The sequence below is a fragment of the Micromys minutus genome (genome assembly GCF_963924665.1).
Source record: "Micromys minutus genome assembly, chromosome: 13".
In the NCBI taxonomy this organism is placed as follows: domain Eukaryota; kingdom Metazoa; phylum Chordata; class Mammalia; order Rodentia; family Muridae; genus Micromys; species Micromys minutus.
In genome coordinates, this window is record NC_137982.1 from 19,635,184 (window position 1) to 19,650,035 (window position 14,852).

General features: G+C 37.9%; 1 protein-coding gene across 4 annotated transcripts in view; it reads right to left on the reverse strand.

The window, feature by feature from the left end:
- Positions 1-14,852, reverse strand: part of GTDC1 (glycosyltransferase like domain containing 1) — a 335,697-nt gene that overhangs the window by 12,741 nt on the left and 308,104 nt on the right. For all 4 annotated transcript variants that reach the window (XM_080928239.1, XM_080928237.1, XM_080928236.1 and 1 more), the window contains one exon: positions 12,001-12,110. In XM_080928239.1, the coding sequence (XP_080784365.1) occupies positions 12,001-12,110 (110 nt within the window). The remainder of the gene's footprint in view (positions 1-12,000; positions 12,111-14,852) is intronic.

Here is a 14,852-nt window from a genome sequence, read left to right on the forward strand (position 1 = left end):
GTTAAGATGTACTGTGAAAAAAAAAAAACACTTGCTAAATTACAGAGAACTTTGTGGAAAGAAAGAAAAGAAAAGAAATCAGAACTCCTGGTTTTAACAAAGTAAAACGCACTGCGGTTGAATCTGAGGCTCACAGATGGAGCGGAGGCTCTGATTAACCGGCAATGGTGTCCCCAGGTTGGAGGAGATGGGTACATGGAAACAGAAGCCATGACATGTCGGATACATGCATTTAAGGAGTGACCATAATGACAATCATCATCCAATTTGAATTTCATCTTCATACTTTAAAGGTCATTAAAATGAACGGTGTTTCTCTCTTAGATTAGTTTGCTTGTATAAAGTGAAAGTCAAAACATTACTTAAGTAACATAATTTTTTTTGATGAGATAAAAATCTAAAACCATAGTGTACTACAATGGATTAAATGAACAGATTCACAAAATAAATAAGATTTATTTGCATAATAATTTTGGCAGGCCCAGGTCAGTTTAGCCATGTATAATACTATCCCTACTATGTGCACTATGCTATGTGTGTTGTCTTTTACAACTGGAACTAAAGGCTGTGAAATCAATTGAGACCAGCAGAAAAGAAATGACAGAACAGAAAACATCAACCCCACTGGATCAAATGTAACAGGAATACACATTACATCAGGAAACCTGTTCCAGTTATACACATGCTTATGCTCAGGAGCACACAAAGCCACAGTGTAAAACTGTATCTCACGATGGATCGTGGTGTCAAGTGGGAAAACACTGCAGTTTAGGATGTTTGGGTCACAGGACATCCTTAAAACACCGTTCCTGGAGGAGTACAGCTATACTGCAAGGAATGACAATTCTTTGTCCACTCAAAGACAGACAGTGGAATCCTCAGGAAAGGTGACTGAAGTGAGTCTTGGATAACAGAACGTCCACAGGTCACGGGGAGTCTGGTGGTGATGGGAGCTAGCATCAGTGGATGCTGATGCATCCAGGCCACTCCAGGACTTGTCTGTAAGGATGGATGCAGGCTACAAAGATACAGTCATCTCCTTACTCATCATTCTACTTTTAGCAGTTTTAATTAATTACATGTTGTCAACTGAGATCTGAAAAAATTTAAATTCCAAATTCTAAAAGTAAGTGTTAAACTGTGCACCATTCTGCACTGAAAACAGCATGGGAAAAGTCACACTGCTGTGCTTGTCCACAAGGTATTCCTGCTTCACTCCGTCCCCACACTGTATGGGACCCACCCAATGGCCACTCAGAAGTTTACCTGCTGGTTTGGTTGTCAGATAGATTACAGTGCTATTTATGCTTGTATTAAAATATTTTTTAACTTACTTAACAACGTCCTCACAGTGAATAGGATGCTGGTGATCTGGATATGCCAATGACAAAGTAGCAGTGTGAGGAAAAGGTAAAAATATCAACAAGGTAAGACAAAAAAAAAAAAGTTTTGTGTGTTATTCTATCCATGACATTGTGAAGCCAAGAAAATTCACATAGGTATGTATGTATGTATGTATGTATGTATGTATGTATGTATGTATGTATATGTGCAAACAGGTTTTGATACTATCCCCATTTCCAGATCTTGGAAGGCATTTCCTACAGATAAGGGGACACTATACTTGTCTGGGAAGAACAGATGAGTGAATCTGCAATTGATTGATAAAGACAGCAGAAAATATACACAAGAAAGAATCGCATCTTTCAAAGGTTTAAATCAGACATGGCATTGTTGGTGAGCTCACTGAGATGATGGACAGAGGGAGGAAGAGGTCTCCTCTGGTACCTGGAGGTAAGAAGATGACAGGCAGTGATGGGATCAAATCACAGAGGAGGGGAGCTGGAATAGTTGTGCCTGGTTTATACCAGTGGCTTCAATTACTTGATGGCGAACAGGGATAGACATCAGAATAATATGGAATGTTTTGAAAAAGTATCATTATGATTCTAATTGTTTTTCTAATAAAACTTGGTAAAACATTTTCAAGAAGCCCTGGTATACAATGTATCAGGAAGAGGTGACCCAGCTAATGAGAGGCAGGACCAGAACTGGACAACTAACCTTGCCAGCTCCTGGTCCTGTTCATTTCATGGCAGCAAAGAGCTGACGCCCTTCCCTTGCAACTAAACTAACACAGGCCAAGGAAACTGCTGACAAGGCTTTACTACGTGGATCCACATACACACTCCTTATTATGCTGTTTGTCAGACTCCAGCTCTGAGAGAGGTGCAAAAGAAAACAGTCAGGGTGGACACACGGGCCTTCATCTCAGAGTGCAGAAAATACTACTGTGACATCAGGATTCAAGTCATGACATAGGATTACAATATACAAGTAGAGGAACCCAAATGTGACCACAGGTAACCAAAGCACTGGGTGGGTTACTGTCTCATCTCTCCTGTCTACAAAGACATTCTTTCTCTTGCGTTTCCATGCAACTAAGCCACAGATGACATTACAAGCTTTCAGTTAGCTCTATTTCCACATTCCTATTTGTCTATGAATGCCTTGATTATCTTTTCCATTCATTAACTGATTTCTATGTATCTTTCTCAAATGTACATTTCCCACAAACTTTGAGGCCATTTTATGAAAATGAAAGAACATTTTTTTTCCTCAGTGATGTTCACACAGTTATAACTTCTGAGAACAATTTCTTGAGAGATGTTTTGGGAGTTGTATTCCGGAACATATTATCTTCATGGTCTTCCCCCTGGTAGGATGGAAAATGATCTTGTCTTGAGACTCACTCAATCTTCTGGTTCTAGTAGAAATTATACATATCCCACTCAGAGGAGCTGCAGGAGTAGAAGATAATAAACCAAAGCACAGCACGCCTGGGAGTGACCACAGCAGCAACACAGACTCTCTCGGGATGCTGCACCGAGAAATGAGAGTGAGTTGCTACATTACTTGCACTGCACATGTCCTCAGCATTTAGAAGGAAAGGGTGGACAGAATTAACAGGGCTTTTCTGAGAAAGGAGCTGCTCAGCCATTGACTAAGACCTTCGCCCTCATCAGTGGGGGTTGAAAGACGGAGTACCCAATTGCTCTGTGTAAGTCATCCTGAATTGGCACAATACCCTAGAAACTGTCTTCTGGGGGAGCTCTGCCATGGCCTCGTCCCAGCAGCCAGATGTCAAATGACCCTAGTGCAGTGTGACAGGAGGCAGATGTGAAGCAATCAGTATGGATAGCAATATGGAGGTGAAGAGGACAAAGGTGACGAGACTTTACTGGGTTGGAATTTTGTCATTGGAAGAAAGGGAATGAGTGTGCCTGCTGGAGAAGGAGCAGAGGAACTTAGCAGTTAGTAACACAGGACAAGGAGACGGGTAAATGAACAGATGCATTCGGAAGGTGACGCAGAGTGGGAATTCACTAGGCTAGGGTAGGGTTGTGAGGACGCTCCCTTGATATAAAGGAATTGAAGTTCACCGCACAGAAGAAAACCTACAAGATATAGAGTTATTACTTCTGCAGTACAAGTCTGTTTTTGAGTAGTGTGGGTTGAGGAAGAATATCAATACATTTGTTGGGTAAAATGAGCATACAAATGCCCAGAGCCTGGGAGACTTTCTGCAGAAGGCAAGGTTCTAGAAAACAAGAGCAAGACTGCCAGCCAGAAGCAGGTGGGATGTAGGTCAGGGATGAACAGGACCTTGGTGTTCTGATAGCAATGTGAAGGCAGAGGAGGGAATGAGGCTAAAAAACTTTGATCATCTGTTCCGTTACCTTGGAATCTACTGGATTTGTGATGCGAAATTACCAAGAAAAATAGAAAAATATTACTTTGCAGGGCTCAGGAATATTATTTATACTTGTGCTCATCCTGAATACAGATGTTACCCCACAAGTTGGCTGGTGTTGATCACGATATGTGCCTCCTTTCATTGCTTTGATGACTATAACTGCTTACTCATAAATCCGATGCATTTGTATTTAATTAGTGGTAAAATTGTAGGCTTTCCCCTATATTTTGATATAGTATTTATTTCTTCTCATCTCATTACCTCTATTGTATATCAGCTACCTGTCATTGGGCTAGCTACTTAGCTGAAGCCTTAGTTTCTCACTTGTACATAAGGGAGAAGTTGGAGCTCCTGAGGGCTGAAGGGAGGAACCGAGATGGAGGCATAACAACCAGCCTGCTGTGGCAGAAGGGAAAGCCAGAGAGTCACTATGCCTGTCACTATGTGCTTCTGTCATCACAGGCCTTCGTCTCCATGAATCATGACGTGTACAGACAGTAGTTTGTTTAATTTTCCACCTCTGCCTGTTTTTCTATTCTCATGTCTGTGACTCTGCACTGCAGTCTTTAACGCTATCACTTCATAGGTGTTCTGAGTTTCACAGGACAGGGTCTATGTCATAATTTCTCTGTACGTGGATATTTTTCTCTTTCATTTATTTATTTTTTAGAAGACTCACAGCAGCTGTGGAGGACATATAAAGCAATATGGTGGTACCTGATTAGACTCTGGAAGTTTTTAAATGATCTTAAGATACACTACCATTTCTGTTATGAAAAATATACATGGTATTGATTTTTCCCGTCAGGAGCAAATTCATTTGTATTTATTTGGTCTTCTTCATTTTTGCCATGGTAGTTTGTTATCTTCATTTTAATATAAGACTGACAACAAATTCCACTCAATTTGCGTTTCAGATTCCTGGGAAGCAGACTTTCTTAAACTTCTTTTTGGGAGCCATATGATGGCAGTTCTGTGTACTGGGATTTTTACTTACACCTGTGTGTGTCTAAATGGTGTTAGTAAGTCATTTTCTCCACCATACTTAGAGATTTCAGCATAAGCGATTGCCTTAAAAGGTTGTTCACAAGCAATATACCCCAAGTTGTCAAAAAGTTCTAAATGAAGACATACTATAATAAAATGTGAACATTTCATTTTTTTCCTTTCAAATCAGACTATGAGATCCTAGAAGGAATTTTCTCCATTTGATATTCACACTACATTAATGACTATAAGAGGCGTCTGGTAAACAACGTCTTGTATAGAGAATAAACAGTGAGCACAAACATACTCAGGAAGAAGAATGATTTATGGAACAGTATGTTCTTCACATTAGTGGAGTTCATTCAGTCTTACTAGTAGAATTTATTTCATACCACATATGAACTTATGGTTCAATATTAATCAATTAATAGATTATTTTGTATTGAACTTGATTTGAAGAAAAATGTAAAAACTTTATATTAATGTGGTTTATTTGTGAATCTGGAACCTTACTGGTACTGGCTCTTTGCAACAGTCACCCTGCTGAAGCTGAGATAGTAGCTGGAAGCTGAGGGAAAGAGGAGGGGGAGACTGCTACATGATTATCAAGCATTTTGCTCCAGAGCTAAGAACCAGGACCACGACAAAATCACAGTAGTAACCACTGCCAGGCCAGATGCTACTCAGCGGCTTTCCACACACCACTCTTGACCTAAATAACAGGGGAATCAGAATGGCTTCTGTCTGCCAAAACCATGTTTCAGGTTTTCAGTTTTCTTTAGACCTTTTTGGCTGCCTGAATGTCTCAGCTAAAACTCCTTTGAAGTAAGAGTACCATATCTGTAATAAGGAAGAATAATCTTACATAAGGTCTTGGCTGCTTACACAAAAGAATATTTTGTTTAGAATTACAATTTGTGGGAAATTATGAAGTATACAAACACATTCCATTTACTTGATATTTAAAACATTTACTAAAATAAAAAAAAATCATCTCAAGGGCTAACAATGTGACCTTGTCATGAGAACTGGCCAACACTCAAGCATGTGCATTGATGAGTTCCTAGGCTTCTTGGTTCCTTTTATGCACAAAACTAGATGCAGATGGTTTATGGAGCAAAATGACCTTTTAATTGTCTGAATAAGAATGAACTTTTGAGATACAGCACACTCAATGTCTTCTTTGTATTCAAAAAGTATTTTAGAAACTCATTCTATATACAAACTCCGAGAAGTCCCCTAGTCTTATAATAAAATTTGCATAGCCTCAAATTACCTAATCCTATGGAAATCTTCATAAAAATTCACTGAAGTAGAATAGGTAGATTTATTGTTTTTCCTTTCCCACGTCCTTTTTATTGCACAGATGAGTTAGCTGATGTTCATCTGGAAAACTATAGAATCCAATTCTAAACTATTTAGATGATTTAGACTTGTATCATCAGACCTTCTCAGTCTTGGTGCTGTTGGTAGTTTATTAGGTCGGACATGCTTATGTAGTTGGTTTGAGCTGCATTTTTGTAGTATGTTTGGCAGAATAACTAGTGTCCATTTTGGCAGGAGCTCACTCCCTGTCCAACAGTTATGACAACAAAATATGTGTGCATGGTGCCAGATGTCCCCAGAGAAGAAGGGAAATCATTTCAGATTGATAGTTTCTATAAGCTTTGTAAAATGACAAACCACTTATAACTTACCCTATTTCATAGACCACCTCAAAATTCATAGAAGTTCCCTCTTAAAAGATGAATTACCATCGGTATCTTCAGAAACCACCAGGCTGCTCTCAACCAGAAGACTGTAGCTAGTGTCCACACATTTGTAATCTCTTTAACTGGGCTAGACTTACCCAGATGAGGATAGAAACCTGGAGAGGCATAGCTTTCTCTCTGAGGAGCTATAGATCATGTACATTAATGAGCTCTGGTGGCCCACCATGCAGTTTATAAAATTATTTGTTTCCTGGGTTGTTATAGCGAGCAGGGCTGGCTTTCCTTATGACTAAGCAATTGTTTTGGCCTATAGATAGAGCCTGTGCTGTTTATAAGCCAGTGTAGGTCCGTGGTGACATAGATGTAGAGGGATTTTAATTCAGCAACATGGCTGCTCTGACAAGGGATCACATTAAAAAATCTAGGTCTATGTGATCCAGCTGGAATGTAGACATTCCACCCACCTTTCTCCCTCTGGCTGGAGTAAGGTAAAATTAGTTTACCAAAGGAAGCAGCCATGTTTGAAAGTGACATCTAATTGGGACAGATAAGGTGGTGAATGAGAGAAATATTTGATAGAATGAATCAGAGGTAGGATATATTCAACTCTCACCAGAACAGACAGGAAAGATACTATGAGAGCAGCACAGGGAGAGAGGGTCAGGCACTGCAGAGTCAGTACAGCAGAGCTGAGTTTCCTTGGCAGTTTGTGGCAGTGAGTTAGTGAGTATATGCGGCTCATAAGGCTGCTGAACCCAGAAAATAAAGGGGGGGGGGGAAGAAGATTAGAACAAATTGCTAGTTTGCAGCCAAGCAGAGAAATTCAGCGAGAAGCTGAGAGAAGCCAGATTGAATCAGTCAGCTTGGAGGGCAGTTTCATCCAGAACAGCTGAGTTGAATCAGCCATCAGAGTTCAGAAAGAGCTAGAAAAGGAGGGCTTATTCAGCTGTAAGTCTCCGTGACGACAATTCCATCAGGCGAAGAAAAGCTATTTTCCATATGGGGAGTGAGTTTTCCAGTTCTTCAGATGACTGGTAATTCTTAGGACAACAGTCATTGTGGTTTGATCAGCTAGGGTCCTCACTGACTGACATGAGCAGTGTACTACATCTTCTGCATAAACATGTCGTGGGGACAAAAACCCATTTCGTCTTTTAAGCCACTGCAATTTTAAGGTTTTATGTTTTTTAGTGTAGCCTAGGTTATTCTAATTTAAGAGCTGAGAATTGAAAAGAACATTAAAAATTACATTAAACCAAGGTTACTTCTGTTGAAACAAAAAACATAATACAAAATCAGAATTTGTTCTACTTGGTGTTAATATATACTGAAAAGACATCTTTTTCTTTTCATCCCGGTTTTTTAGGATTTTGTTTCAAAGTACATGTCTCTAAACCTGATAAGATACTGAAACTATATTGTTTTAGTATGACAGACCCATTCCTTCATTAATACATAGAGAACACTGATGCCAAATAATATGTGGATTATTTTTCTACTTCATATTTGTTTTGACATTTTTTTTGTAGTGGGTACACTCTAATATCTAAAGGGTGAAAATTTATTATACATTTCAAAGTCTTTATAAAATCACTTTCCATTTGCAAAAGGATTATCAAAATCATGGAACTGATTCACAGGAGTGGTCAGGATTTTCTACAATCATACCTTCTGTTTTCTTCTCTATAAAATGGAGAGGTCTTTGGACTGTCATAGAGACCATGTACTAAGCATTGAAGACTGCACAAAGTTTGCATCATAGACATAACTTGTCAATGATCTTACTTTTTTCATAAATAAATAAACACTGCCTGATTTGCATGGTTTATTGTGATGTCTAAGTCAAGCAGTGGAGGAAGGGCAGAGAAGAGTTCCAGGCATATGCTGGATGATCAGGAAATGTTCAATCTAGAATTGAAAGCAATGCTCCAGGAAGTGATCAATAAGGCAGCAAACGATGCTCAATCATCTTGTATGACTTGCAGTGACTGGTACAAAGGAGGTATTTAAAACAGGTGTGTTCACAACTGTAGCAATGCTAAGTGATGGGGATGCTGACCGGCTCTACTCCCGACCTGGTCATTCCCTTGCCTACACTGCCCAGTATACCCAGAGCGGTTGTATAAGTCACCAACTATCTTTGTGTTTTCTCCTCTTTTGTGAAGACAAAACAAAAACAAACAAACAAACAAACAAACAGAATGTAAAAAATATTGAGTCACAGGGCTATAAAATATAATGAGCCTTCTTATTTTGGGAACCTTTCCAAGAAAATTGTGTTTATAATTTTTTTTTTTTTTTGCTGAAAATAACCAACAGTAATGAAACCACACAAAATCATACTATAGTCTTAAAATTCTCAAGAGAAATTTAGTATTGATAACAGTATCTTGTTGGTATAAATGTCTTCATTTAGCACTATTATTTTCTCCTATGTGCTTTGTGGACAAATAAAGGAAATGGGGGTTTGGAAACATGTCTCCCTGTGTATCCCAGGCTGATTTAGAACTTGAGATCCTTTTCCCTCAACCATCTGAGTACTGGGATTACAGTGTTCAGGACCTGCCTATTACAAAGTCAAGTTGGAGAAAACTACCTAATGTTCCTCCAGCATATAAACTGTCTTTCTTGGCTTTCTAACTCATCTGAAGGTTTCATGGATGAAAAAAGTCTAACATCCAGGCAGTTACTGAAAGTTACTGACATTCAGAGTCAAAGTCTCTCTTCTCATCAAATAGGTAAACTTATAATAGTGTAATGCTCACTATGACTGCTGGGAGCACAGGGCTTTCAGAAGGTAAGGAAGGGAAAATTAACACTTTAAATTAGATAATGACGAGTGAAAAAATAGCACAGAAAACTTGAAGCAGCAATCAATTACAATATTTAGTTGTGTGACCCTACATGGAGTCTTTATTCCTCAGGGCCTTCAAAAGAGAGAAAAAATGGAGATCATCTAGAACAGTATGGAAACTAGCTAATATTTCCAAGTGGCACAGAAAAATGCCTGGGATGTATTAACCACCACACAAGTATTTGTTAAATAAACCATGGGAATGGCAAGAATGACAGAAGTTATAGAGGATGGCTTGTTAGGAAGCTTGTGGAATAAAGGCTACATGACCGTCAAAAGTTACAACCTAGAAAGCAAACAGAGGCAATATTCACTCCTTTAGTATTTCTGAGTCCCTCATAGGCAAGCTGAAGCATGGTGGTCATGAAGTGTTGATTGCCATTGGAAATGACACATGGACCAGTGGCTGACATAAAGCAGGCCAAGGTTGGAGTAGAAGAAAAGGAACATGCACACAGGAAATATGATATTCTTTCTTGTAGGTTCCACAGCACTCTGTAAGTACTGTACTACATCTCAGTTGCCTGGTAGCTCCCAGTCTTGTCCTTCTGTATCGTTCTACACAGCTCAGTAAGGGTGTGTTCAAGAAGAGCCCAAACAGTGAGACAGAATATCATCTTACTCAACACTGAATGCTTGGACCCACAACCATTCTACACTTCAATATTAATTTTCCACAATGCCACACTGTTCAAAGGCAATGTGATGGATATGCATAGTAGAGATCCTAACATACCCAAGGACATGCTACTTTTAAGTAAAAAGCCTGCCTCACAGAGGTAGCTACATGTACACTGCAGGGGCTCTGGCTCAGAACCCCCCTGGCATTGCCTGTATCTTCTCTGTCAGTCATCCACAAGCACTCAGTGGTAGCACACACAAGCTGAACCTACCAACTATGAACTTTGTAACATTTCTTTCTTTCCTTCTGTATAATCTAAATCATCAAATTCTTCTGTTTCCTTCTCTCACATAGTCCACTCACTAATCTCTTTGCCATTGCTGCAGAATCACTCTGGGTTCACCAACACAGACTTTCATACTGATTCTGACTCACTATATCTCACTTATTTTAGTGATCAACATGCTCTGAACCTTGACGCTACCCTGTCTGTGTGAAGCAATGTGAACTTACCAAGGTTTGCATGCACCATCCCCTTATAGCAATGCCACAGCATTTCTCATTGGAAGTTGCTTACTTTAATTTAAGTACAGTTTCTAAAAATGTTTGCTTAGGTGTGCTTTTCCATGTTTGGAACAATTTAATCAATCTTTTATTTCTGACTATTAGAATACCTTTGGCTCTTAATATACTAATTCACTGTTAATCCACTAAGCTCCATGTGTCATTACTCATACATAACGGTATCAGTTTAGTTCCTTTTCTTTTTTCTGTATTTACATATGAATCTCTCTTGTTAACACACTGTAAGTTCCTGCTTGGGAGGGAGCACATATACCTTTGCCACTTATTGAGGAAGTGTTTATTGACCACCAGCATTCCATTGGTCAGGGTTTCCAGTGATAGAAAAAAGCAAGACTGGGCCAATCTCTAGTACTTATGTAACTTTCACTTTAAAGTTTACTAATTATGTGCATGTAGTGACTGGTGAAAAATAATGTGAAGCACCATGAAGAAAAGCAGTGAGCTAGGAGAACACGGGCAAGCTTCATGAAAACGCTTCAGAACCGAGATTGAGAGGATCAAACAGAAGCCAACAGGCAGACAAGGTCCACAGAAGCTTGCTACCTAAGAGGACCAGAGAAAGATCCAGTGTATACACTGCAGAAGGCAGAAGGCAAGCCATGGGATAAGGCCACTGAAGACAGGCTGTCTGCAGTTTCTGGCACTGAGCCACACTCAGGAAGCACTGTCTAAAGGAGTGTGCACTGCAGGAAGCCTTTCAGTGACATACCACACCATAGCAAGAAACTTCTCAACAAGACTATGTCTGGACCCTTCTTGTTTCTTGGTTTTAAGACAATGCTCCATACTTAGGCTGTTCAAACCAACCAACCAACCAACCAACCAACCAACCAACCAACCAACCAGCCACCTACCCACCAACCACCAAACAAACAAGAATGCTTGTCATTTTATGACCCCAACATGGCAGACTTACAAGTTAAGGGAAATGACCCCAGAAAGGCACTGTGTAGCATAAAGAATAAGAAGATCTGCTGCTTGCAGCTCCCACCTTCACTTTTCTTCAGTTCACTACAGAGGCATAAAGCAGTGAGCATGCTAAGGCTAAGGACCAACCACACCTCAAATTATATGCTCAAATGCTTTATACAGGATATCTTACACATGGTAATATACTTGGGTACATTACCAGCATGAGCAGGATGCAAACTTGTGACCCCAGAGGTGAGAGGTTGTACATCCAATTATGCATTTCCACTTTCTGTAAGTGTTAAGATGCCCACAGCAATATATTTTGCTTACAGAAAAATACATTATAAAAACTATATTTGATAAAAGCAATGACTGTTTCTTCTCAACTTAAATCAAAGAATGCTTACTTAAGTATTTTTTTAATTGAATCTGAGTTTAATGCTATCATATAATCTTGGTTAACAGTGCTCATCTTGACTATTCTAACAAAGAAGAAATTAATAGTTAAGTTGCAGTGTTCATATCTTTATATAAAAACAAACATATATACAAACATTAGAAAAATAGGTACCTGGTATATCTGTAAAAGTTTCTCCAAGGACAGAGACATGGAAATTGAGCCTTAACTCTTTTAGATGCATTAACACCTTTAAAAACGTCTCTGGATCTTTGTCATGCTCCCTGTAAATAAAGAAAATACACTTATTATTACCTTGGGCTACATGGTAAAAAAAAATGTTTTGTTCATATGGTGCCAGTTGCCATCAGGGTCTTTTGCTGGTGCACGAAGCTCCTGAATTCAGAGTCTTTTCTTACCTTTCTGAACTGCGACACCTGCAGACATACTCTAGTATCAAACACAGTTCCACAGATATGTTAAGGCTCTTATTATTATTATTATTATAATATTATTATTATTATGTATAAATACAAAATTTGCCAATTCTTATATGAATTAAATAAGTGAGCAAGGTATACGTATACAAAAAAAAAAAAAAAATACAGTATTTTTTCCATCCAAATAGTTAAATTTCCAGTTAGCACAGATTTAGTTTTTTAAAGAACAAAAAACAATCTTCAAAAGATTATTCTTTGTTTATCACCATGAGAATGTAACAAACATGCTTTGCCTTTCACTGGAACGAATGCCTTTCTCCCATGGGCACCAGCAGCATTATGCTGACCAGAAACACACAATTTTAAAAGGAGACTATGGCCCCTTGCACTAATCCCCCATTTTCAATAACTCAATGAAGAATTGTAATGCAATAAAAGGGATACATAGGTCGAAATCTATGTATACTAAATACTGACTCAGAGAATGAATGCTATGCAACATGTAAAAGAATAAAAAATAATTTCATTTAGCACAGTCATGGAAAAAAATCAAATGTTTTTGGCTTGTTCAGTTTGTCAGTGTTTTCTAATGACAGAACGAGAGGTTAAAAGACACTAAAATTAAAGGAAAATATCCTTCAACAAATCCTATTTAAATGAAATAAAAATTTTAACATTCTAAGGTGTGAATATTTCAGTATTTCTTGCATTTAATTACACTGTTTTAAATTATCTTATTCAGACAGATGTAGACCAGATGTCTTTAAAGTATTTGTTTTTTTAACTCAGAAATTTGATTTTTTTTATTACAGAAAAGTTATATACCAGTAACTGAATTTCTCATTTACTAATTATATAAAATAAATCTGTAAAATTATTAAACTGCTATATGAAATATGAAAATTACATCATTCAGGGAACCTCATGAAAAATGACATCTGTACCCCTTAATGTGTTAACTCACAATTCAGTCAATATTTTCAGTATCGTGAATTGAAACAAACGCATCTTCTAATTAACATTTTAAATCAGCATTTATAACCTTATGAAACTCTTAAGATTTTATAAAATTAGAGTTCTCAAACAATTTGTTTCAAGTGCTACGCCTCTCAGCTTGATTTACTACAAATAATAAAGAATGCAAAGGCACAATGCTCATTGCTTTTTAAGACGATGTGTATTATATACATGTACCATGGGGAAGTGTTTAGATAGTTCTCATATATACTACTGCTGTGGGCGAGAACAAAGACTCCAAACAGCTTGAGAGAAAAACATATACTGTACGTTGTCTTCAACTATATCAATCAAATAACGGCCACCTTATCTGTAGGATGCTTTCCTAGTCTGATTCTCTTGGAGATACTTAGATGAAAAGGATGGGAACAACGCAACATGATATAGCTTTAAGAGAGCAACACTGTAGGGAAATCTACCCTTAGTGATCTAAACTCTTCATCTGGAGTTACAGAAAAGTGGATATGAATCCTGGGTATATGATGTACTCTAAATATTGGTATGAGAGAGAGGGGGGTAGAGCATGTGTGTGTGTTTGATGTATGTGTGGTTATGTGCATGGTAACATAAAAACAGATGTTTTTTTTTGTTTTTTTGTTTTTTTTAAATGGGATAAAACTTAACTGGATAAAGAGTGGAGTTCCTAAAAGATTCCAGTGATTTTTAAAGCAGCAGGATTTAGGAATGTCTGTTTTCATTACTTCTAACAAAGTAAATGCATTACAACCTGCCACATATTGTAGATATTTTTTTTCTATGTAGACCAAGGCTTTAATATTCAATAGTCATTTGTATTAGAACACAAAAAATATCGGTTTGAATCACCTCTTTCATTTCACTTAAATCATAATATACAGCTGGCCATAAAATAGATTACTTGTCTAAATTTATCCCTCATAATAGGGAACTTTTATAGTCAAGTTCTTATGCAACACAGGGAAAACTCTATTTGTTTTTGGAAACAGCCTTTTAGTTTTCAACTAATGAGAAGTCTGAATGTTTTTTGCACTTCTTTACTTGGTGGTACCAGTAAGAGTAGAGTCACAGGACTTAAAATGGATGGAGTTATTTTGGGAAGTATAGCATCACAATTCTAATGTTGCATACGTGTGATTCTGGACATGGAAAAAATTCATATTAAGTATTCAAAAGTCAGTACTTTTGAGTAAAAGAGTCTCAGAAAAGCACAATTTTTGTGACCTGCCAGTATTCAGGAGAAACAGATGCAAGGGCCTGTAACTGGGACAAGGGTTATCTCTGAACTGTTAGGTTTGTTCTGGCTTGTTTGCTATTTTGTTTTTTTTTTTTTAATAGTCTCTGTTTGTGAAAATAATTTTGAATGTTTTAAAGATGTTTGCTAATATTCTACCATAACTCTGTGTTCATGGACTTTCTATCTAACTTGAATATTTTTAGCACCTAGCGGTTTGATTGCATTTTTCCCATGGGTCTCTAAGTTTGACAAATGCCAGTTAAGCAAACTTGCTTTAACAAACAAGGCATTTGAGTCAATGTGCCAGGGTCCAGGATTCTCAGTCCCACTCATCCTACTGTCTAGGTAAGGACAGA